The sequence below is a fragment of the Drosophila takahashii genome, chromosome 2R (genome assembly GCF_030179915.1).
Source record: "Drosophila takahashii strain IR98-3 E-12201 chromosome 2R, DtakHiC1v2, whole genome shotgun sequence".
In the NCBI taxonomy this organism is placed as follows: domain Eukaryota; kingdom Metazoa; phylum Arthropoda; class Insecta; order Diptera; family Drosophilidae; genus Drosophila; species Drosophila takahashii.
The window spans coordinates 24,266,847-24,289,578 of record NC_091679.1 but is presented as its reverse complement, the minus strand read 5'-3'; the positions used below and the strand labels follow the sequence as shown (position 1 = coordinate 24,289,578).

Below are 22,732 nucleotides of genomic sequence, written 5' to 3'. Positions count from 1 at the left end.
AGAATTTGTATTAATGAATTCCGATTTTTTAAGGAGTTGTGTTTAAATGTATTCATTCTTTATTCAAATACTTCCTACATTGACGTTTATGTGGGTGCATTTGAAAATGAGGCTAAAGTAATTTAAATTTATTCTTTCAATTTTTTTATGTTTTTCTCCTTATTTAAAATGTATTCCTAGTATAAGCATTTTTGAAACATTGAAACCACATTATTTAATAACAAAACAAATTGATATTTTAAAATTTTTTTATTTCAAAATTGTAAATCCAATAATCGGCGTGCCGTTTTCCAACACAGCCATCAAATGTGCCATCTCTAGCGGATCAGCTGTGCGCAAACAAAAACAAAAGTCAGCCCGCCGCGGAATTGGGGGCGGAAAATTGAGATTTTCCCCGAGTTTTCCCGAGCTTGCGTGCGCGCAGCTGCAAGCCATTTTCCAGCACGCGTATCCGAATGGTGGGACAAATGGCCAGCCGCTGGCAGAGTCGTTTGTTGCCTGTTCGCGTAATGGCCATCCTCGAAAGTCGCCAGAAGTTTTGAAATCGAGCCAAAAACCGAAACAAAGGAAGATCTCTTAATTTCCTGGGCGGGGTGACGAATACGAAGCATACAAAATAAACCCATTGAGTGCAATAATAACTGGATTAATAACATAAGCTGTGATTGTGATTGTGCAAGGAAAACTTTGGACGAGGAGTAGCCATTTAAGGGAGTTACCTATTGAAAGTAAGTAGTGGTCATTTAAAACTTGGCAATATTAAAGCAAATAATGTAAAATTTAATCAAAAGTACCTTTTTGTGAAAAACTCCACTTGACTGTATTCGGGAAATTGTGTGAAAAATCAATATTCCACAGCGAGTTGCCCCAGAAGTGCGCACGCATCTCCCTTGGGGAACTTTTCCGACTTTCGTCCTGTTGCAGATCCTTCATCTGGTCCTTCAGCAGCTGTCCGCCCCCTTGACGTTCTAAAAATAAGACCTCTTAACTGTTGTTTGCGAATTTCCCCGAGCATATGGTGCAACCTGTCATCCGGAGGGTTTCCATATAGATATAGAACATCCAGAACAGACGTATTTATGCGCTGCGACCCACGCCTCTAGGTGTTATCGCCTCGCCAATTGACGTCAGGAATGGAATTCGAGTTGCCAGGGGAGCTCAGTTGTTGTCTCTATCCAACCAAATCAAATGTTTGCCGACGGACAACCTCTGACCTTTGGGGGAGGGGGAGGGGAGAGTCTGAACGGACAGCCTTCACCTCGATCCCAATCAGTCAGTCATTGCATCTCCATTCAAGTGTCGAATTCATGTGGGTGGAGCATACAGGATGCCAATCATGCGTGGGCTAAGGATTTGCCTTTGAACTTTCCACCTTTTTGCGCATCACTTTTTTGTGTACTTGTCGATATTAAATCATCAATCTACAGCAAAGTCAGTGGTTTATTTCTAAATTACCGCTGAATTTTGATGAATAATAATTATTATCAGATTTGAATCTAACTTATATTGAGACGAACACAATAATTCATTTGAAAATACAATTTGTGACGTGACGGGCTGATCACTACTTTTGAAAACCTGTATTTGATTGTTTGTTTTAATAAATCCTCTGAATATTTTAAGTTAAATTTGTTTAATGAATATACCGTTAATAGAGACAATATAGGTCAATGTCTCATTATGCTTCAAAAAAATTAATTTAGTTTGCTAAAAACTTCTCTTTAATTTCAAATCTTATTTAACCTTTTTTATAAGTTTTAATTGATCCTCTGAACTTTTTAAGTTAAAAATTCTTAAAGAATATTAATAAAGATAATATAGGTTAATGTTTTATCAAAAGTTTTAAATTTGGGCTATTTAAGAACAATCTGTGTGTCAGAAGCAAAAACATGGCGATGGGTTAGACACTTAACTCAAAGCGTCTGAATCTATGTTACTGCTTTAAGGACTCCATTTTAAACTTATATAACATCTTGTTTTTCGAATTGTGAAATTCAAAAATGCTTAGGACTACCGAACTTCTCCTGCGATTTAAAACGAAACCATAATGGAATCCTTTGCTTAGAGTGGCGTATTCACACATACACATGTTACTGCATTTAATCTATTGAAATCGTTGACTTCTAAAGCATGTTCCTGATTGTAAAATAATTTTTTTCTTTGTGTAATAGTGTGTGTCATATCCACAGACACTGGGGTGTGATTATAGTGACCAACTTGATTGAGAGATTAAGTGTACAAAGGATTGTGGAGGCATTAGGCAGCTTGTTTGCTTGCGATTGTTGTTTGCTCTTCTAATAATAGAGTAAATCTGAGGCAAGGCCAACAATCCCTGGCCCTCGGGAAAATATTGTTTCACCAGCTTTAAGTCCAACCAAAGCTGGTGTCTTATAACAAAAGGCTGACCCAACCAATGCCGCTCAAAAACCGCAGCTTAAGAACCGCACCATAAAGTGGCTTCCAAAGTGTCATGAATAAATAAGGCAAAATACTTATACAAAAAATAAGGGTAAAGGGTGCAGGAACCATAGGAAAAAAGAGTGCCCAGTGGGGGGGGCAAGCAATAAACATAAATTTTCTCTGAGCAGCATTAAAAGGAATAATGGAAAGATTGGGGGGGAAACTCACCTGGTCGCGAAATGGCTTCCTGCTCTGACAATTTTTCCTTGTTTATTATTAATTGTGTTAGGCAAGGAAAGGACCAACAGCTTGTGGTTGTCCAAAATGATTTATATTACCTGCGAGCTGCACTTTTAAGTGTTCCCCAATGCAGTTGCCCGTTTTTCGGGGCGTGGTCGTCGCCCATTGCGGTCTACTTCATCACGTGTGGTCAGTCCCCCAAAAAAGTAGGCAACAAAAAGGGCTCGAAATGGAAATCACTTGCTAATCAACGTGTCCTGGCATCTGCGTGTGTGCAAATTATATCCTACATATATAGAGCGACAGCTAGGCACCGAAAGTTACAACATTCCACGCCAAGCCAACATTGGGGCTGTTCTGCGTGGCGAATAAAAAACTACAGAGTAGAAAAATATTGACAAAGTTTCTGGTAAACTTATTTTGTTATAATGGGTATTTTTTTTTTTGTTTTATTCTTGACATAGCGGAATGTTCCAGCAATAAACTAAGAAATAAATTATACATTTTATTTAGATTTAATTAGCTTTAAGAAAATCACTATTTCTCTTTGATTTTTCCTCTCTGTAGCAGAAACACTGAGTAAACAAACCTTGAAATTATGAGAAAGAAAAAAATTTCGGTAGTGGGAGGAAAAGCGGGCTTGTCGTGGAAGGCAGGAATGTTTGGCTCTTGAAAGATGATTCACCATTTGGCTCGCTCTTCCTTCCTTCCTTCCTTCTTTATGTCCAGTTCCTTGCCCTCTGCTCTTTGGCATTCCCACTTCGTTGGGACGCGACTGTGGCCAGGTTCCACACTCACAAACATTTTCCTTGGATGAGTCATCCGCCATTTCTCTTTGCCTGTGTGGTGCCACTGTGTTTGTGCCTTTTGCGTGGGGCAGGCTTTCTCCATCCCTTTCTCTTATATTTTCCACTGTATTTTCTCATTTTTTCCCCACGCTTTCGTTGCAATGAATTAAATAACCAAATCGCATTTATCGTTTATGTTCTAGACTTAATGGAGGACACAAACACTCGTACATTTTGTGCTTTAAGTGTCCTGGGGGCTTTCGCAGAAAAACCATGGGAGGTTGCGAGGGGTTTTTATATACACGTGTCTGCCATTCTAAGAGCTCTTATTTCCCTCTTCCTCTTCGGCTATAAATGTCATTTAAGCTGCGGACTTGAAAATTGAATTTAAATTTAATTTCAAGACCAGCCTGCAGCTGAACAAGAAAAAGTGGACATAAACCACACTCAGATGACTCATACGCAGTGTTGCCTGCTGGAGTGTTACATTTTAATTGCTTGATCCTGGCCAAAAGAGTCAGCGAACTCGCTTTTGGGCATGATGCGGCGAAAAATTCAAGTGTTTTGGCTCATGAACTGTCATTGACATTCGCCGGTGGAAAATCCTTAAAGCTGGCAGTGAAAAAAGGGAATTGCGCAGCCAACAATGAACGTCAACGACCGCTTTTCCCACTCCTTGCCATTTTCCTTCAGCCACACACGCCCGGTATTATTTGGTTTCGTTTCAGTCTGTGTGTGCTTTTTACTCCCCCGCTTTTCACGCACTCCCAAGAAAATTCTGCGCAGTAATCGCAAGTTGTGCAGTAAATCCCAGCAAGGTGCGTTTCAAAAACTCATAAATAACAAAAATAATACTATACCAAAAGTGTATGTTTTAATTATTTCTTTTATGTAGTATGAAAGTATAAATTTAAAGTAGAAACAGTATTAGTATAAATTTTCCTTTCTGACTTTTTTAAGCTCTGTTACGTTGTCTCAGCTTTTAGCACTTAAATATCGCCAAATGCAGCTGAAACCTGAGGGTCATCAGCAAACGAATGAATTTGTTTCTCATGAACTAGGACGGCGAATATTAAATATATAGTGTACAAAGCAATCGAATATAATCCCATGGAGCGGCGCGCAAAAAATCCTAACGTTGTGGACCACAGCAGAATGGTAATCAGACCCATATTAAGAAATACTAAAGCGAAATGACCGTATTCTTCCATATGATCACGAGTCGTAACGTCCATACCTACTAGACTTCTAACGTATATCACAGTATTCCCTGTCACAACGATAGCTGGGGAACCGGCAATTATTATACTACACTCCAACGAAAACGAAGTAATTACTAAAAAAAGGTCCTCCAATGGCGGATGCGAAAGCCATTTTTGGATAGCCGTGAGCGGCCACAGCGGTGTTGGCAAAAAGACTCCCCAAATTCGATGTAAAAGCCTTTACCGTAGCGCTCATGAAGTCGTCATCTATGGCCAACTCGTTACCAATTACTTCCAGAACCTTGTCGATTTCCGTGGCGCAGAGAAAGATTATGAACATTGAGCCAATCAGATTCATTACCGTAAACACCTAGAAATGCGAAATCAGGCTTTTCTTAGTAAAACTTTAGTTATGCCCTCATTATGTCTCACCCAGTGATAAGATGGTGGCACATCTGTCCGTGATTGGATGAGAATGAATATGGTGAATGGCACTGTAAAAACAAGCGAATAGGCCCCATAAATAGCTTGATCCTTCATTTCCATATACCATAAGGTGTTTCCTTTACTATTTATGAAAGCTACGGTTGGAAAGAACAATTAATTGACAAATCTTTTCTGATAGTATTATAAAATCAAGCAGTAATTATATTAAGCTTGTAATTAAATATTATTGTGAACTACTCACACATGAGGACCGATACGGATAGGGCAGGATTTACTATGACATGAATGCTGTTCAGTAGCTTGTTCCAACCATGTTTGTCCATTTCATAGTCCACCAGCGGAATGAAGAGGGTGCAGAGGATCACGGCCGGAGCTCTGATCAACAGTAGGGTCCGCTTAAGAATGTCGGCTCGCTGCCACGCCTGGCACTGGATGGGCCTCAGGACAAGGAAGAAATCCCTGAAGAGTCCCCTGTTCTTCGGCTGTGTCATGTCGAGCTTTCTAATTCTGGTTAAACCTCGGTTCACGCTCACACGAGAATTCCGAACCATTCGCATCGTGGTGTACCGCATTCTGGTTATCGATGCTTTACTGTTCCGCTCATAAATCTCTACTTGCCCATCTTGTGAGTAATATTCGAACTTTCCTTCTAGATATTGAATCTGTTTTGTGTTTTCTGGCGTTTCTTCTTTACTGTATAGGTCTTGGAGTTTTTCCGCAGTTGCTAAGAAAAGTTTTGAGTTAATAGTATAGATTTACGTGTTTATTGCGTGGCAGTTTTATTCAAAAACGATGTGTTGGAATACTCACAGTTTAACATCCTCCGCATGAAGTAAAGATCTGTGACGTTTACAATTATGTAGATGATATAGACCATGGCCACAACTAAATTTTAAGAAACAAATGTCAGTAAAGGTTTTTGGGACGATTTCTCATCTGTTTGTTAAATTTAAATTAAGGTTTAACCCTCGAAAGCCTATGAAAAATGAAAATTGAAAGTTTACTTTTTAAATTTTCAAGTTTCCGAATTGGGGCTTTAATATTTTTGCATTGATAAAATAATTACGAGACGTGGGGCCCCGTCTAATATATAAATATCAATGTTGAATAAGTAACAAACAGAATACATATTTTTAAGACTATATTTAACTTACGAATAAACTTAAAGTCCTTATGGACTCTGCTAGTTGCAGTCGTGAAGTAATCCATCAATACTATTCCGAGAAGAAGAAATAAAATGTCGCGGACAGTTTCATAGGCATTCATCTTGAATGGGGAAATATAGCATATTAAGCCACCGGTAATCATAGTTACAAACAGGGCTGAGGACAAACTGTTGGCGAATACGGGCACATCTCTTTTAACGCTTGCCAGGTTTGAGAAAAGGTCGGCTGAACTGTTTCCAAATGCCATCAGGGTGACTCCCGCCAAGTGTTCGTTCATATGCAGTAATCGCGAAACGGCCTTTAATGCAGGACTATAGCTGAAAATTCGAAATTGAAATGAGAAGAAGATATTAAAACATACAATTCTCAGATCTGTGAGCTTAATGTTTAAATAATTATATCCCAGTAGAGGGAATTTCGAAACTTAAGCAGTTATTAAAGAGAAGAATAATCCGTCTGCAATATTTTTAAGCTACTACAAAAACTATTTAATAATCCAAAGTAAAATATTTTTTTTATTGCACCTTTTCCAACTTACTAACTATTGATCGTGTAGATCAGTACAACCAAAATCTGGAAGCAGAGCATTACGAACATGCTCATGAAGACCAATTGCTCGAACTGATTAATGCACTTGAGCTCGCAGGCCAGGAGTCTCATGTAAGGTACCACATTCGTACTCTTATTGCAGTCCACGGCATTTTTGACAAACTCGCACCGCTCCTCGAAGGGAAAGTTTTGGGCCGCAAAGCAGCTAACCTTTTTCCAAAAGTTATCGAATTCCGTGTCCATATCGTTGGGCTCATAATTGAATTTGGGGGGAAGTGTAGAGGTGGCTGTCATTGTAGTATTTGTTGTTTGCAAGCCGAAATCAGTGCATTAAATTAATGACGAGTGACACTTTTGCTGGGATTACTTTGTTTTATTTTGGGCTCACATCTGAATTTAGTTGACGATCCTAACGGTGTAGCGCAGATACTTTCGCAATTATATCTATATCCCTTCAAAAACCAAATAACCTACAATTGTGGAAAAATATGTAGACTGTTAGTTGAGTTAGGCTGCACTTTAAGGTCATTATTCCCACAAATTTTAGTTAATTCTTACAATCGTTTATCTAATTTTATTTTTGGTAAAACTGAGAGAAGTTATTTTGAAAATATTGGAATCTATCCAAAGATTGACTTTTTATACGACCCATTTTTGTTATAGGGAAGTTTTTAACATGTTTTAGCATTAAGTTATAATAATATATTTAAATTTGAATCGGTTGAAAAACAAAACCTGCCACTCCAATCAATGTGGCTTCCCTGCTGCCTTTTTCTATAATATTTCTGGACCTCAAGTATTTTCTGTTAACATGTCCCACCTCATCCACATCCTATCCCCCATCTTTAACAAAGCTCCAACCTCCAACTTTTTACTGCCCTGCCAGCGTCGGCGTCAGATTTCAATGTCAATGTAATTACGCCGGAGAAGTATAGTATACAAATGAGACCTACCGAGTAACATAAAGAGCCAAAGCTTGTCCTGCGTCTCGTTGCGATGGGAAATCAATAGACAGAATTTATTTTACGTCATCAGCTGGTGGATAAAGCCGTCGCTATAGCCACTGTGCCGGCAGCGATAGTGAAATAGCTCATAATAAGATCAAACATTGGGGAATCGGGGGTGCCACAGTGGCTGTCTGCAAAAGTGGACACCTTGCGCTAATAATGAAATTCCTTGTGCCAACGGATGACAGACGGGCGTTTCGTTGTCTCGGACCCCCCAGTTCTGTAGATGAAATTTATGAAATTTTTCGCATACCCATATACACCTCGCAGCCCACACATATACTCCACACAACCCCTGCCCTTCCAGTTTCTCCCCCATGTTGCGGCGCATGCGTTGTCGTGGAGGGCTGGTCGTATCCTCTGAACTTTCCCAGAGCTCACTGTGTCGTCTACCCTTAACGGGTGCAGTTCGTTCTGGTCTCGAATCGTGCGCGATTTTATTTGCTAAGGCCCTCCGCTGGCTGGCCATCGATTTTGTGCAGAAAAACCCAGAGTTTTCCCCAAAGAAAAGTGCCCCAAAAATTAACTCAAGCGCAGCCAAGTAAATCAACTAATAAATTCGAAAGGAAGAGATTTGTTTTCGTGGCAAACCAAAAACCTATCAAGTATTTGTCCCCCAAAAAGGGAGTGCAAAATTTTCGCTGTTATACAGAAAGCCAGACCCCTACATATACACATATATGGAAGCCTATATATATAATCAAGAATCCTTCAATTAAGTCAAGAAGAAGCTACGCGAATGTGCGCTTTTGGTTACTTATTGTTTTTCGCCCTATTGCTAACAACAATTCTGGTGCTGTCCATCATTTTTGCCACCACCTCCAAGCGATCCATGTTGGATAGCTTAATACTAGTATTCAATTACACACAAGAACAACAGCCAGACCAAGAAATGCAGCAGCAGCAACAGCAAACGGACTATCAGCAACAACCACAGATGTTCTTGAAACAGAAAATATTTTGAGTTCTATAAGTTATGCATAAAAAGCCCCGAAAAATAAAACGAAACAGAAACACAATTGGTAAATGCTTCAAAATATATTTGCAAAATTTCATCAATTCGCTCGACCAAACATTTCAAAATTCTCGAAAAACATAGCCCATTATTTCGTTTTACATAAGTTCGACTCGCTTTTTTCCCCCATCATCTAGTATACAGTGGCCTCCAGAAAAGTGTGACTAGTGTGTAGAGTGTAGAGATTTCCTGGCTCGGTGTCCATGGCAAAGGCAACTTGAAAATTTATTAATAAAGGTCAAGAAGAACCCAGCGAAGGATATTACCCACGAATGTGCTGGTGTGCGCGAGTGAGTGTGCTTAGAGGTCCTGCATGTGGCATTAAGTGCCCGCCGTGTTGCCCTGCAGGAAGCCATAAAAAGACCACAATATGACGCAGAAGGCAATAAAAGCGAAGTAAAGCGAAGGACCTCGAGTGCGAGGTTCGTTTCTCAAGTGCAAATGAGGGTTGACAGAGTGACGAATAAATTTTCAAGAGCCTAGCCAGGTGAACTGAGTTCAGGATATCGAGAAGAGGACGAGGACGTTCTGGATAAGGATATAGCCCGATTTATTTTCTTTCATTCTTTCCTATATCGTTTTTTGCGCCTTCAACTTGCGTCAGTCTGCATATCATAAAAAATGAAAAAATACATTACACAAATATTTTGCATACTCTGTCTCACTTTCGCTCCCACCCTCTCTCTCTATTTCTCTCAACTTTCTCTGCCTTCTCTCCACAATTCTCCTGTCTCGCGCTTCTGCGCAAATCTACCTGTGTAGACTTTTTACTGCAGGCTGTTGCACATTTGCTTTGACAGTTTCGTCAAAAAGAAATTGAAGGAACAAAAAACATAAACAAAAGTATTTTGGTCAGGTAAACAAAGAGAGAAAGGACGAGAAAGAGAGAAATTCTCACAGCTGCGCATTGGCCGGGAAATCATTGGAATAGTTTCTAAACTTGGTCTCACCATATTTCAGGACTCTGGTGTACGCGAGTAAAAGAACTTCATTGTTGGTCAAGTGAAACAACTACTGGAATAAATAAATAAATAAAATATATAAGGACAAACAGAAAAATCATTAAAAATATTACAGTTTTAACGAATTAATAAATAAAAAATTTAATCAAAAGTGCTATCAATAACGTGTTATAAAGACTTCTCGCTGTTTGTGCTATAATGAACTTTGAGGATATAGTCGTCTCGTAAGCCAGCAATTGTTTGGCACTAACTAAAGGTAATTTATTTTATATAAATGCTAGTATTCTATAGGACTAAAGCTATAAAGAAACGTATTTAAAGTCATCCCCATCTTTTGGGGTGTGAGTGTTTTTCTTTCCCCTGCCTTTTGTATTTGCTCGATGACTCATTCGAGAGTTGGCCGACACTCGTCTGCGTTTTTATTGGAAGCATTGTGGATTGTGGAATTTTTTGCTTCGAGTGTGTGAGTGAGAGTGCTTCTGTGTGAGTCAAGGGGGTTGCGGGTTATACAAAACTATTTGCATAAAATCAGAGTTTCAAAAAGTCAAAAAATGACTACAATTGTGTGTGAATAAATTGTAGCATTAAAATCAGGACCATTAATTTCTTCTATTTATGTTTTTAATTTTACTGTTAATTTTTTGACCCTTTTAACTCGTGAATACTTGTAAAAAAAACAAAAAACATTCCTCTAAGTCCAAGACTAAGCCCAAAGGAAAAAACAATCCTTAGCCCCACCCCTGGCTTCAATTCAAATTTCCCTGGCGAGTTGCCGGGGGCATGACTCACAGTATGAAACTACCACAAGAACAAATCGTGGACGAGTACATAACCATAAAGTTGGGGCAATTATAAAATGTCAGTGCTGCCAGTGGAAGTCTCGAGCCAATTTACAGCCCACTCAATAACTACAAAGTATTCCCTTTCCTCTATTTCCACTCCAGTTAACCGGAAACCAGGACACCCACTGAGAGGAGGACAAGATGTCGTCGGTTAAGGTGGCGGTGCGAGTGCGCCCCTTTAACTCGCGCGAAATAGCCAGGGAGTCGAAATGCATCATCGAGATGGCAGGGGCCACAACGGGTAAGAGACTCTAAGACACTGTAGATTTTTCTACATTAAATACTTTTAATGCATCCCCTCGCAGCCATCACCAATCCAAAGGTGCCGCCCAACACAAGCGACTCAGTGAAGCGCTTCAACTTTGATTACTCCTACTGGTCACATGATGTAAGTTTGCCTTAAAAGAGAAAAACCGGAACACTTGGAAAAATATGTGTTCCTATTACAGCACCACGATGCCGATTTCTCCACACAAGAGATGGTCTACAAGGACATTGGCGAGGAGATGCTGCAGCACTCCTTCGATGGCTACAATGTCTGTATCTTTGCCTATGGCCAGACTGGCGCTGGAAAATCGTATACTATGATGGGCAGGCAGGAGGAACAGCAGGAGGGAATAATACCCATGATATGCAAGGATCTATTCACTCGCATCCAGGATACGGAGACCGATGACCTCAAGTATTCGGTGAGTCTCGAAAGCATTTTGATAACATTTTTTGTTTCTAATTTAATTATTCTTATAGGTTGAGGTTTCGTATATGGAAATCTATTGCGAGCGAGTCAGGGATCTGCTGAATCCCAAGAACAAGGGCAATCTGCGTGTGAGGGAGCATCCCCTTCTGGGTCCCTATGTGGAGGACCTTTCCAAATTGGCCGTCACTGATTACCAGGACATTCATGATCTCATTGATGAAGGCAACAAGGCTCGGTGGGTTTTATTATGACCCCTTTCTGCAGTATATCAATCAATTAATAAAATTTATTTACAATTTTTTAGGACTGTGGCAGCCACCAACATGAACGAAACCAGTTCCCGTTCCCATGCTGTCTTTACCATCTTCTTTACCCAACGTCGTTATGACACCATGACCGATTTGACCACAGAGAAGGTCTCCAAGATCAGCTTGGTGGATTTGGCTGGCTCGGAGCGAGCTGATTCCACTGGTGCTAAGGGAACCCGCTTGAAGGAGGGTGCCAACATCAACAAGTCTTTGACCACTTTGGGCAAAGTTATCTCAGCTCTAGCGGAGGTGGTAAGTGTATAATATTTAGAACATCCTATACGACTGAAAATATGCTAATAACTGTCTTTTGGTGCTGCTTTCCGGTATTATAGTCTGTAAGTGTATATAACATTGTCAATACCCTTTGTAGTTCCTAATTTATCTGTTTAATTTCGAAGGCTTCCAAGAAAAAGAACACCAAGAAGGCAGACTTCATTCCCTATCGCGATTCGGCCTTGACCTGGCTGCTACGTGAAAACTTGGGAGGTAACTCCAAGACAGCTATGATTGCAGCTATCTCACCAGCAGATATTAACTACGATGAAACACTCAGCACACTGCGGTAAGGCGGATAAATTTATCAACAATAGAAACACATAAGAGTTTATAATAAATTAAATTTAATTAAAATTTAAAGCTATGCGGATCGTGCTAAGCAAATTGTTTGCAAGGCTGTGGTCAATGAGGATGCCAATGCCAAGCTTATTCGCGAACTTAAGGAGGAAATCCAGAAGCTGCGGGACTTACTCAAGGCCGAGGGCATCGAGGTACAAGAAGGTAAGTCTTGGAATAGCTTAAACCCACTACATTCATTTGAAATACCCTACACTAAGGTAGAGTACATTAAAACCCAGCCACATTAAAAAATTACTCCCTACACTTGAAGAACAAAACAAGAATACCCTGCCTAAGGTAGTTGTAGTACTAGTCTAGTTATGCTAGAAAAGAAAAACAAAACCAAACCCAAACCTATTTCGTTTAGGACCCGATGGCAAAGTGGTGTGTGAGAAGCGCGATGCGAATAGTAAGTAAAGCCAACAGAAATTCAGCGCTAATCAAAAACCAAAGGCTTCACGTGCAACAAATGTTAATCAATAAATATGCAAAAATGTACAGTGCGTTTCAGAGCTTAAGGCGAGTTGATAATATCAAGAATATCCACAAGCTGAACAATTTCTTGGATAATTAATAGTGAAGCGCAAAATGATTTCCTATTTTTGGATAGGACACCAAAGTTCCTCTTTATCTATGAACCCCCCTCGCATTTGAAAAATAGTTTTGAAACGCACTGATATTGTAGTTTAACCACTGCCAATACTCTTACATTTCTCTTTGTGTGTGCGTCTGTATTGTGCTGTATCGTCAGAGCTTCTAAACAAATCGCTTCAGGACGAATATAATCTTATGTAACCCTTACGATAATCACAATCGAGTCCTCTTTAAGTTGCCCTACAATACACCAAGGAGACTTGAACAAAAGTATTTAAATAATTTATTTGAGTTGCCAAAGTCCAAAAAAGAAAGACAGGCACCAACTCCTCGCGGTCCGCACTGCTTCAAGGCTAGAAAGTGGACATGCCCGAGTTATGCAGTAGTCCCTAAAAAACCATAAACCATTGGCATTTGCTTCGTTCCATATAAAAATACTACTACCATTTATATCCAATATATCTGTACTTTTTATGTATTTCATAACTTTATAACCTTAGCACGCTTATCACTGCGCTTATGACCCCTAAATGGTCGTGAGTTCTACGTTCTAATACCTCTTCCGTATTTGCAGAGGATGAGCTCACCAAGTCCACGGTGATCAAGTCGCCCTCTAAGACCCGTAATCGCAATGGATCCACCACGGAGATGGCAGTGGATCAGCTGCAGGCCAGCGAGAAACTCATTGCAGGTCTATATCTTTCTATATCTATTTGGAACACAATCTATAAATGAAAATGGTTCTAATTCCTCACAGAACTTAACGAGACCTGGGAGGAGAAACTCAAGCGCACCGAGGAGATTCGTGTGCAGCGAGAGGCGGTCTTCGCCGAGATGGGCGTGGCCGTCAAGGAGGACGGCATCACGGTGGGCGTATTCTCGCCCAAGAAGACCCCTCACCTGGTCAACCTAAACGAGGATCCCAATCTCTCCGAGTGTCTGCTGTACTACATCAAGGAGGGCTTAACTCGTCTGGGCACCCACGAAGCCAATGTTCCCCAGGACATTCAGCTCTCCGGATCGCACATCCTCAAGGAGCACTGCACTTTTGAGAATAGAAACAGCACGGTGACCCTGCTGCCGCACAAGGATGCCATTATCTATGTGAACGGACGCAAGTTGGTGGAACCGGAGGTTCTGAAGACCGGTTCCCGTGTGATCCTGGGCAAGAACCATGTGTTCCGCTTCACCAATCCGGAACAGGCACGCGAGCTGCGTGAGAAGATCGAGACCGAGAACGAGGCGGAGAACGAGGTGGAGAAGACGGACACCCAGCAGGTGGACTGGAACTTTGCACAGTGCGAATTGCTCGAGAAGCAGGGCATAGATCTCAAGGCCGAAATGAAGAAGCGTTTGGACAACCTGGAGGAGCAGTACAAGCGGGAGAAACTTCAGGCCGACCAGCAGTTCGAGGAGCAGCGGAAGACCTACGAGGCTCGCATCGATGCTCTGCAGAAGCAGGTGGAGGAGCAATCGATGACCATGTCGATGTATAGCAGCTACTCTCCGGAGGACTTCCACCAGGAGGAGGATGTCTACAGTAGGTGGATGGCAGGGGTTTTTCGAGAATATTTATTATTTTATTTTATAATTCCTAGCCAATCCCATGTACGAGTCCTGCTGGACAGCCAGAGAGGCGGGTTTGGCTGCGTGGGCCTTCCGAAAGTGGAGGTACCACCAGTTCACCTCTTTACGAGACGATCTCTGGGGCAATGCCATTTTCCTCAAGGAAGCTAATGCCATTTCGGTCGAGTTGAAGAAAAAGGTGAAAAAAAAAAATTAAAAAATATTTCTAATCATATGATTGAAATGAATTATGCTTGTACATTCCAGGTGCAATTCCAATTTACTCTCTTGACCGACACCTTGTACTCTCCTTTGCCACCCGAGTTGGCCTCCAGTGTGGCTCCTTTGCATCAGGACGATGAGTTCGGGGCACCACCCGTCTCCAAAACTCTGGTGGCCGTCGAAGTCACCGATACCAAGAACGGAGCCACTCACCACTGGTCCCTGGAGAAGCTACGGTAGGTCCCTCGAATCCTGCGCTCCATTCGAACTCCTGCTCTTCCCTCACATATTCATTCTTCTCTGCACCTTGGTTGAAATCTTAAACTTAAAGCTGGCTTTCGACTTGAGTTGGTTATTCTTTTATAAATACGTGCATGGTGGTTGTAGTTCGTGGATTCTAGTTTCTATCAAGTGCTCTAGAATTTGTCGGTTCATTTGTAACTTTGGCTGTTAACGAAGCGAAGATCACGCCGCCACCATTTACGCCTCAAATGTCAGACCTCATCGCCATCATTCGCCAAAGCCCCGACAGCTTGTTAGGTTTTCTCAAACCAATGTTGATTTGTACTTTTTCGGTTCTTTTACTACGATTCCCCCTGCCCACACCGACAAATCCTAAACCCGAATCCCCGTCCCAAATCATTTTCGTACACAAACAAGCTATCGCCTCGAGCTGATGCGACAGATATACAATGTCGAGAGCCCGCCGTCGTCCATGCTGTTCGATACGTCCGGCATGGAGGCATTGGATCGGAGCGGATGGATCGCACCACCCAGCCAAGATCCACAACCAGTGGAGCCACCAGTCGAAAGCGAACGGGGCCGCCTCACATTGGCCAATCTGATACCTTCTAGGTTTGCTTTGACCGCAGGTTTCATTTGTATATAGACGTGTGGTAGAAACTTAGTTGTAGTTGCATGGCTTTCCATATTTGGCTTTTGATCTGGGTGGGTTTTTGGCTTTCTGTGACGCTGTCCCCGCACTTTTCTACCTGCGCAATATTATAATAATCTTTACCCAATAAATAAAACTTGCCTCTAATTTCCTGAATCTGTTTTTTAGGCAACGCTTGGAGCTGATGCGTGAGATGTACCACAACGAGGCCGAGATGAGTCCCACTTCGCCCGACTACAATGTGGAGAGCCTCACCGGCGGCGATCCCTTCTACGATCGCTTCCCCTGGTTCCGCATGGTGGGTCGCTCCTTCATCTATCTGAGCAACCTACTCTATCCAGTGCCCTTGGTCCACAAAGTGGCCATTGTCAATGAGCGCGGAGATGTGCGTGGCTACCTGAGGATTGCCGTGCAGCCCGTTCTGGATGAGGAGTCCATTGATTTCAACAACGGCGTGAAGCAGTCGGCTCGCTTGGTCTTCAACGAGGATGATGCCAAGCCCAAGTACCGAGCTCTCAACGAAAAGGACGATGTGCAGCGTTATATTGACAATGGTGGCTTGGACACCAAGCTGGAGGGTGAGTTTCCATGAAAATTTATTGACACCATATCATGTCTATGCTCCCCTGCAGAACTTGAGGATGTGGATTCTGGTCGTGGCATTGACTCCAACTCGGCTTCCGAGTGCCATGAGAATGCCGAGGAGCCAGGCGAGCACCTGCAGGTGGGCAAGGAGTTCACCTTCCGGGTCACCGTTCTCCAGGCCACTGGCATTGGCGCCGAATATGCTGATATCTTCTGTCAGTTCAAGTAAGTAATCTTTTAAAAATTCCCTTACAGGCCTGTGGTTTATAAAAGATTACCTTTACAGCTTCTTGCATCGTCATGAGGAGGCTTTCTCCACCGAACCGGTGAAGAATTCCGCATCGGGAGCTCCTCTTGGCTTCTACCATGTGCAGAACGTGAGTATAAATATACATTAGCAATAACAACTTATCGTGATCCATACTTGGAATATTTTCTATAGATTACTGTACCCGTGACCAAATCGTTTATCGAGTATCTGAAGACTCAGCCCATAATGTTCAAGATCTTCGGCCACTACCAGACGCACCCATTGCACAAGGATGCCAAGCAGGAGTTCGTTTCCCGGCCACCACCACGTCGCATGTTGCCGCCGAGCATTCCGATTAGCCAGCCGGTGCGGAGTCCCAAGTTTGGACCACTACCCTGTGCGCCCACGTCCACGGTTCTGGCCAAGCACGATGTCCTGGTTTGGTTCGAGATCTGTGAATTGGCTCCCAACGGAGAATATGTGCCATCGGTTAGTAGGGTTATTGAACCACCTAGATCAACCAGTTAGTAATCCCAGCTCGATTCTTTTAACAGGTGGTGGAGCACAGCGACGATCTTCCCTGTCGAGGACTTTTCCTCTTGCACCAGGGCATCCAGCGACGCATTCGCATTACCATCGTCCATGAGCCCACAACGGAAATCAAGTGGAAGGACATCAATGAACTGGTGGTGGGACGCATCCGCAACACTCCGGAGTCGTCCGATGAGCAGGACGAAGACGCCTGCGTCCTGTCGCTGGGCCTGTTCCCCGGCGAGGCTCTGGAGGTGCCCGGAGACGATCGATCTTTCTACCGCTTCGAGGCCGCCTGGGACTCGAGCCTGCACAACTCGGCGCTGCTCAACCGCGTCTCCCAGGGCGGTGAGACCATCTACATCACCCTGAGCGCTTACTTGGAGGTAGGATAAAGTATTAGTTATTGTAATTATAGTTTTAAAACTTGATTCCCCTTTCCAGTTGGAGAACTGCGCCCGCCCGGCCATTATTACAAAGGACCTGAGCATGGTCATCTACGGCCGCGATGCTCGCACCGGTCCGCGCTCCCTGAAGCACCTGTTCTCGGGACAGTACCGCAATCCGGAGGCCAACCGGCTCACCGGAGTCTACGAGCTGGCACTGCGCAGAGCATCCGAAGCAGGTAGTCCAGGTAGCAATTCTCATTGTAGTTGTACTCGTACTTAGTCCGCTTGCACTCGCTTGTCGAATCCCCGGAGCTGACCACCACTCACTCGCCCGCTAACTTGATGCCATTACAGGTGTGCAGAGGCGCCAGCGTCGAGTGCTGGACACCAGCTCCACTTATGTGCGCGGCGAGGAGAACCTGCACGGCTGGCGGCCAAGAGGTGACTCGCTGATCTTCGACCACCAGTGGGAGCTGGAGAAACTGACCCGGCTGGAGGAGGTGGGTCGCATGCGGCACCTGCTGCTGCTGCGCGAGCGTCTGGGCATGGACACCAACCCCAATCCGACCACCAAGACCGAGAAGGATGTTTGCAATCTGGCCGCCCGGGCAGCCACCTCACCCGTACACATGGTCATTCCGCAATCGCCGCAGACGCCGGTCAAGGATCCGCAGCAAATCATTCCAGAGCGGGAGTACAACCAGCGGGAGCAGGACCTGATGCTCAAGTGCTTGAAGTTGGTGCAGGGTGAGTGGGAACTTGGATTTCGCCAGCCCTCCAGTTGCTTATCTCTGAAATTCCTCCAAGGACGCTACACCAAGAGCGAGGCGAACGAGGCGCAAACCCAGTCGGATGTTTCGCCCAGCGATGAGGGATGTGCCGACATGACCGTCAGCTGCATCTCCAGCAATTCCATGGAGTAAGTAGTCGCTTGCCACTCGTAACCGCCCGCCCACAAGCACCGCCCATCTTAGTTAGCTTGCATCCATCCGGCTTTCTTGGTTTATTAGAACAAACGGAATTGGCACGACACCACAGCACATCACACTAACCCCAATCACGAGCATCCATCACAAAAATACCCTGTAGATTCCCTTCTTGCTCTGTACCATTCCCTTGGGACAGTCGGAGCGCAGTGTGCAGGCCCGTCGGGGAATATTGTAGACAAACCCGTGCTTACAGCGACAGGGAGGTCCGCAGAGCGGTACGCAGTACTTGGAGCGGTACTCACAGGTCTCCGGACAGACGCCTGCGCATCCCACGTTTGTGGAGTTGTGACAGCAGCCGAAGTAGAAGGGCTTTTTGATCAGCTTCTTTTCAGGGAGCGGCTTCCGCTTGAGGGCTATTAATTCACCGATCGGGTGAACTATGCGGTGCGCTTCCTCCAGGCTAGAAAATTCCTCTAGAAGTGGTTTGTGCGGCTTTTCCATGAACTCGTCCTCATCTTTCAAGGCATCCAAGTGGTCCAAGGTGCGCGCGGTGCGATAAGTGACCGCATTCGATTCGGTCACTGGAAGATTTTCCGGCCAGGTCATCTCAGTTTCTGGGGTAGCAGCGTCAGTAATGTCCTCCGGCCAGGTCATCTCAGTTTCTAGGGTAGCCTCAGTGATGTCCTCCGGCCAGGTTATCTCAAGCTCGGTGGTTTTTCCTGCCCTAACTGCATTTTTCGCGAGGAAAAATCCGATTAGTAGTAGAATAAAACTTGGCTTGGGACATGCCATTATTGAAAAGTGTTAAGAAACTATGTTTTAAATGGTTCCACATTAAAGTAGTCACGGTTCCACCTGGGATTTCTGTGAAATCCCAATTTTCCAGGGTCACTCAACCTGTTTTTAAAAATTATTCAGTTGCTCTTGAACTTCAGATGCCTTCTATTCCATTGAAATCTTCAAGATATCGTTCAAAAAAAGGTATTTTAATAAATCGGTTGATTACAGATAATTTTATGATATAAAGTCAACATTTAAAGTTATTAAATGGTTGTTCTCTACTGAAACACCCGATGGGTTTCCACAACTTCCTGTTTTATATCCTGAGGACATTCCGATTTTAAGATGCAGAGCTGCAGATCTTCATTAAAGACATAGCCAGGTTTGCAAACGCAATTCACACCGCAATATTTGGGGCACTTGGCCGATTTGAAGGCACAGGTTTCGGGACACACTCCGGCACATCGAACCATGCTGGCATTCTCGCCGCAGAAGCCAGGGAACGGATTCCAAATGTACTTCACACGACCCGGATCCGGGTCCACTTCGTGGTTCAGAACAGTTTCCTCCGCAAAGCCAGTTGTCATCACGGAATTCACAAATAATGCCGACAGCAGCAGCAAAAAAAGAGACTTTAGCCAATTCATCCTGCAAACCAGAGGCAACTGAAACTATTTCCACCCATTTTTGCTGTTGCTGCCAGCTGTTTCCATGTAATTGCCCTCCATTCGATCATCGCAGTGCAAAAACTAACAAAACCCCACACCCACCCCCCATTTTCCTAATAACTCGAGATACTCAAAAACAAAACTTCCAATATTTTATTTGTTTGTTTTCCTTTTGGTTTTCTTTTACACAATTAGAAACAACAAATTTGTAATTCGACGCAGGTAATTTTCTGTTCTATCCAGAGAACCTAATACTAAACCAACTCTCCGATGAGGCTTTGGCTAATTACTTTTCTTATTTTGAATTAGATTGTGTTCTCCGGACCGGGCTGATGCTCCCAACGGCTGGGAGGCACCTGCTCCGGCTACCCAGCCGGCCCTTCCCCTCCGCCTTTATGTGCCGGAGCTGGAAGAGATTCGCGTGAGTCCTGTGGTGGCCCGCAAGGGTCTGTTGAACGTCCTGGAGCATGGCGGTTCCGGCTGGAAGAAGCGCTGGGTGGTAAGTATTCAATTGTCCACGCTTACTTACAGGTGAGGTCTAACTTTATGTATTTTTACAAATAGATTGTCCGTCGCCCGTATGTGTTTATCTACCGCTCGGAGAAGGATCCCGTGGAACGGGCTGTCCTTAATCTGGCCACTGCTCATGTGGAGTGCAGCGAGGATCAGGCGGCCATGGTCAAGATACCCAACACATTTAGGTATACAAATTTTAAGAAAGATGATTCATAACTAAAACTAATGACAAAGTATATTTTCCAACAGTGTGGTGACCAAACATCGCGGCTACCTGCTGCAGACCCTTGGCGACAAGGAAGTGCACGACTGGCTGTACGCCATTAATCCATTGCTGGCTGGACAGATTAAGTAAGTGAAAACATCAAAGTTTTCCCTTTTAAATATTAATTATACAATCTCCCCAATAGATCCCGCTTGGCGCGGCGAACTTTGGAGCCGGCCAGCCAGACGGCCTCCCAGATTCAGGCCACTAATGCGGTGAATGCCAACAGTGCGAGCAAATGAGATACGATCACGATGGAGTCCGTTTTGGTTTACTGAGACGCAGGCTATGGCTGGCTGCAGCGCCTGAATATCGCCCGACGACTGGTCAGGCGGAGATCGCAACCAATGGCAGGGGCAGCAGCTGGCAACTGAGTGACATGGCTTGGAGGATTCCATCGGAAGTAGGAAATAGATGATTGTTGCTAGGGCAAAGCTGGGGAAGCAAATTAAAATCGAATGAAGAAATCACAGATTGTGAGAGGAGTTAAACCAAATGCAAAGCGTACGTAATTATTAAGTAGTTCAACAACCAGTTTATGGATTATTATGTATTTCGTGATTAGTTGGCCACCGCCGCAAGAGTAGGCATTAGCAGCTCCAATCAGATACGATAGCCTACTTTTTAGAACCCGTTTCGGTTAAGTTTTTGGACAATTTTGTAAATAGCCTTCGTTTGATTCGATTGTATAAATATTTGGTATTAGTTAAAGGATCGTTTAGTTTGAGTTCCCACGTGATATTATGTTGACCAGTTAGAGTATGTATTATTTTCTCAAGTATGCGACCATTATGAAAAGCTTGTAATGCAAACAAACACACACGTATATGCATTTTAAAGGAGCAAACTAAAGCAAAATACAGACATATATATGAAGGAGGAACTATATATAATGAATTAATGTATAAAACCCTATATATTTGCTGTTTATACACAAATTTTCATGTACTTGTATCTTGTATTGTTTAACTTAAAAAGAGCAGGCAACCGCCAGATGAAATTATGATACCAAAAATATGTGTGTGTTGAAGAAAGACCGTACAGTATATAGGATATAGGAGTCGTGAGGTATAAGCTCAGCAGAATTGCGAAATCTCTATAAAGATAACGATTATTGTTAGATTTATATATATACAAGCAACCAGAACTATATGCGAATGAACTATTTTACACACAAGAGTTACGAACCATGAAATCGGCGCTGCTATTAAACAGCCGCCCCACATTGTCAACTGTTGACAGCTTTTAAGGCTTCTCCCCCACAGACACCCCCTAAAGAACAGACAGTTTCGCTTCTATAATGCTCCCACTCGGAACCACCTGCTAAAGCTTCAAGCAACAAGTTACGGAACAACCAATTGTAGTTTTGATAAGAGTCTTAAATTAGTACGCAATGGCCACCTGTACATTTCCCAACTAAAAATGAAACCGAAATTTTGCTTTGCTTGCGGAGAGAATTACAAATTTTATTTGCATTTTGCCTTCGGTTGGAGCACGAGCTTAGGTCAGGTTAATGGATCAATTGGAGCTTCACTTGTGCGCGGATCACAAGCCTCGAGGCTCCCAAAGTTGTTGAAGAGATTGCTTTCGTTGGTGTCCGGAAATGGACACGAAACGTTAAGCGATCGTTCCTGGATCGGATAATACGCATTCCCTCGGGAATCGTTTCGGAACTGAGTCGGCGTTTTGGGTTTGAGTTAATTGTAGCAAAATGTAAACATTTGTTAAACTATTGAATTAATTTCGAATTGTAACATATTAGAGAATTGTAATTACAATAATCATTATACGAGCAAATTATATTATATACCTACGAAATAACCTATTTTGGCCCAGTTTGAATTTACCAACAAAGAATTGCACACACCAAAAATATTAGCTAAGCGAGTTAACGAGCAAGAAACTCAACTTATATATGCGTATATGGTACAATACATTTCAAAATCTATTTAAATATGTACATCGGCTATATATCAATGTATGTAAGAGATGATTGCCTGGCAACCGTTTCAAATTACAGATTAGCGAGCGGAGAGCAGAACCAATGCGGAGAAAATGAAGGGAAGTGAATTGAAAACCTATGCTATGTGTATGTATAATCCAAAACAAATTGATATATGCCAGGGCGTATCACTATTAAAGAAATATAAAATAAAACGGCTTTAAAGAAAATCTGTAAATTATCAAGTTGGTTTTACTTTTTTAAACTTTTCAGAGCCAACACATTTGTTGTTTGGAGCCGGAGCCTATTGAAAATGGGATTCCTTCGAATCAGCAAACCTTTTTTACGGCCAATGGAAT

At 43.0% G+C, this 22,732-nt stretch overlaps 5 protein-coding genes and 2 long non-coding RNA genes across 15 annotated transcripts; 2 read left to right on the top strand and 5 right to left on the bottom strand.

Moving 5' to 3' along the window:
• Positions 1 to 584: 584 nt before the first annotated feature.
• Positions 585 to 1,561, bottom strand: LOC138912484 (uncharacterized). Its single transcript, XR_011418033.1, has 3 exons — positions 1,026 to 1,561; positions 795 to 968; positions 585 to 719 (listed from the first exon to the last, which is right to left on the bottom strand). It is a non-coding gene; the product is annotated as an uncharacterized lncRNA (long non-coding RNA).
• unc-104 (kinesin family member unc-104) lies at positions 591 to 22,256 on the top strand. 7 transcript variants are annotated; one of them, XM_070213423.1, is made up of 26 exons: positions 591 to 728; positions 10,721 to 10,859; positions 10,924 to 11,006; positions 11,068 to 11,307; positions 11,366 to 11,550; positions 11,620 to 11,875; positions 12,025 to 12,188; positions 12,264 to 12,403; positions 13,410 to 13,526; positions 13,593 to 14,375; positions 14,434 to 14,600; positions 14,669 to 14,859; positions 15,284 to 15,478; positions 15,687 to 16,096; positions 16,151 to 16,328; positions 16,390 to 16,480; positions 16,546 to 16,842; positions 16,908 to 17,270; positions 17,329 to 17,518; positions 17,628 to 18,020; positions 18,081 to 18,192; positions 19,846 to 19,872; positions 19,960 to 20,149; positions 20,215 to 20,351; positions 20,416 to 20,517; positions 20,577 to 22,256. In XM_070213423.1, exons 2-26 carry the CDS (start codon positions 10,760 to 10,762, stop codon positions 20,671 to 20,673), a joined length of 5,208 nt encoding a protein of 1,735 aa, XP_070069524.1. In that variant the 5' UTR covers positions 591 to 728; positions 10,721 to 10,759; the 3' UTR covers positions 20,674 to 22,256. The 7 variants fall into 7 exon arrangements, with proteins under 7 accessions (XP_070069524.1, XP_070069520.1, XP_070069517.1 ...); XM_070213419.1 differs by lacking the exon at positions 15,284 to 15,478 and adding an exon at positions 12,609 to 12,650 and having other exon boundaries at positions 17,329 to 17,509; XM_070213416.1 differs by lacking the exon at positions 15,284 to 15,478 and adding an exon at positions 12,609 to 12,650.
• LOC108069906 (putative sodium/calcium exchanger 7) lies at positions 4,305 to 7,155 on the bottom strand. 2 transcript variants are annotated; one of them, XM_070213553.1, is made up of 7 exons: positions 7,003 to 7,145; positions 6,232 to 6,560; positions 5,888 to 5,962; positions 5,319 to 5,801; positions 5,063 to 5,211; positions 4,766 to 5,000; positions 4,305 to 4,713 (listed from the first exon to the last, which is right to left on the bottom strand). In XM_070213553.1, exons 1-7 carry the CDS (start codon positions 7,047 to 7,049, stop codon positions 4,418 to 4,420), a joined length of 1,614 nt encoding a protein of 537 aa, XP_070069654.1. In that variant the 5' UTR covers positions 7,050 to 7,145; the 3' UTR covers positions 4,305 to 4,417. The 2 variants fall into 2 exon arrangements, with proteins under 2 accessions (XP_070069654.1, XP_017015658.2); XM_017160169.3 differs by having other exon boundaries at positions 4,307 to 4,713; positions 6,782 to 7,155.
• LOC108054303 (uncharacterized) lies at positions 8,337 to 9,883 on the top strand. The gene is made up of 2 exons (XM_017137190.3): positions 8,337 to 8,821; positions 9,775 to 9,883. The coding sequence occupies exon 1, from the start codon at positions 8,539 to 8,541 to the stop codon at positions 8,761 to 8,763; it is 225 nt and encodes a 74-aa protein (XP_016992679.1). The 5' UTR covers positions 8,337 to 8,538; the 3' UTR covers positions 8,764 to 8,821; positions 9,775 to 9,883.
• On the bottom strand, positions 18,244 to 19,004 carry LOC108054300 (uncharacterized). The gene has a single exon (XM_017137185.3). It carries the CDS (start codon positions 18,992 to 18,994, stop codon positions 18,344 to 18,346), a length of 651 nt encoding a protein of 216 aa, XP_016992674.2. The 5' UTR covers positions 18,995 to 19,004; the 3' UTR covers positions 18,244 to 18,343.
• On the bottom strand, positions 19,225 to 19,792 carry LOC108054302 (zonadhesin). Its single transcript, XM_017137187.3, has one exon. The coding sequence runs from the start codon at positions 19,627 to 19,629 to the stop codon at positions 19,261 to 19,263; it is 369 nt and encodes a 122-aa protein (XP_016992676.2). The 5' UTR covers positions 19,630 to 19,792; the 3' UTR covers positions 19,225 to 19,260.
• Positions 21,866 to 22,691, bottom strand: LOC138912483 (uncharacterized). Of its 2 annotated transcripts, none has more exons than XR_011418032.1 (2): positions 22,242 to 22,691; positions 21,866 to 22,160 (listed from the first exon to the last, which is right to left on the bottom strand). It is a non-coding gene; the product is annotated as an uncharacterized lncRNA (long non-coding RNA). The 2 variants fall into 2 exon arrangements; XR_011418031.1 differs by having other exon boundaries at positions 22,246 to 22,691.
• Positions 22,692 to 22,732: the final 41 nt, after the last annotated feature.

What these genes read in the sequence shown, in the direction of transcription:
- LOC108054303 (XM_017137190.3), top strand. Translation starts at nt 8,539, where the DNA reads ATGTGCGCTTTTGGTTACTTATTGTTTTTCGCCCTATTGCTAACAACA.
- LOC108054300 (XM_017137185.3), bottom strand. Translation starts at nt 18,994, where the DNA reads ATGGCATGTCCCAAGCCAAGTTTTATTCTACTACTAATCGGATTTTTC.
- LOC108069906 (XM_017160169.3), bottom strand. Translation starts at nt 7,086, where the DNA reads ATGACAGCCACCTCTACACTTCCCCCCAAATTCAATTATGAGCCCAAC. An exon ending in CATGCGGAGGATGTTAAACT is followed by an intron (nt 5,802 to 5,887) that starts GTGAGTATTCCA and finishes AACTTTTCTTAG; the next exon opens with CAACTGCGGAAAAACTCCAA. An exon ending in TGCCACCATCTTATCACTGG is followed by an intron (nt 5,001 to 5,062) that starts GTGAGACATAAT and finishes TCGCATTTCTAG; the next exon opens with GTGTTTACGGTAATGAATCT.
- LOC108054302 (XM_017137187.3), bottom strand. Translation starts at nt 19,629, where the DNA reads ATGAATTGGCTAAAGTCTCTTTTTTTGCTGCTGCTGTCGGCATTATTT.
- unc-104 (XM_070213423.1), top strand. Translation starts at nt 10,760, where the DNA reads ATGTCGTCGGTTAAGGTGGCGGTGCGAGTGCGCCCCTTTAACTCGCGC. An exon ending in GAAACACTCAGCACACTGCG is followed by an intron (nt 12,189 to 12,263) that starts GTAAGGCGGATA and finishes TAAAATTTAAAG; the next exon opens with CTATGCGGATCGTGCTAAGC. An exon ending in CGGTCGAGTTGAAGAAAAAG is followed by an intron (nt 14,601 to 14,668) that starts GTGAAAAAAAAA and finishes TGTACATTCCAG; the next exon opens with GTGCAATTCCAATTTACTCT.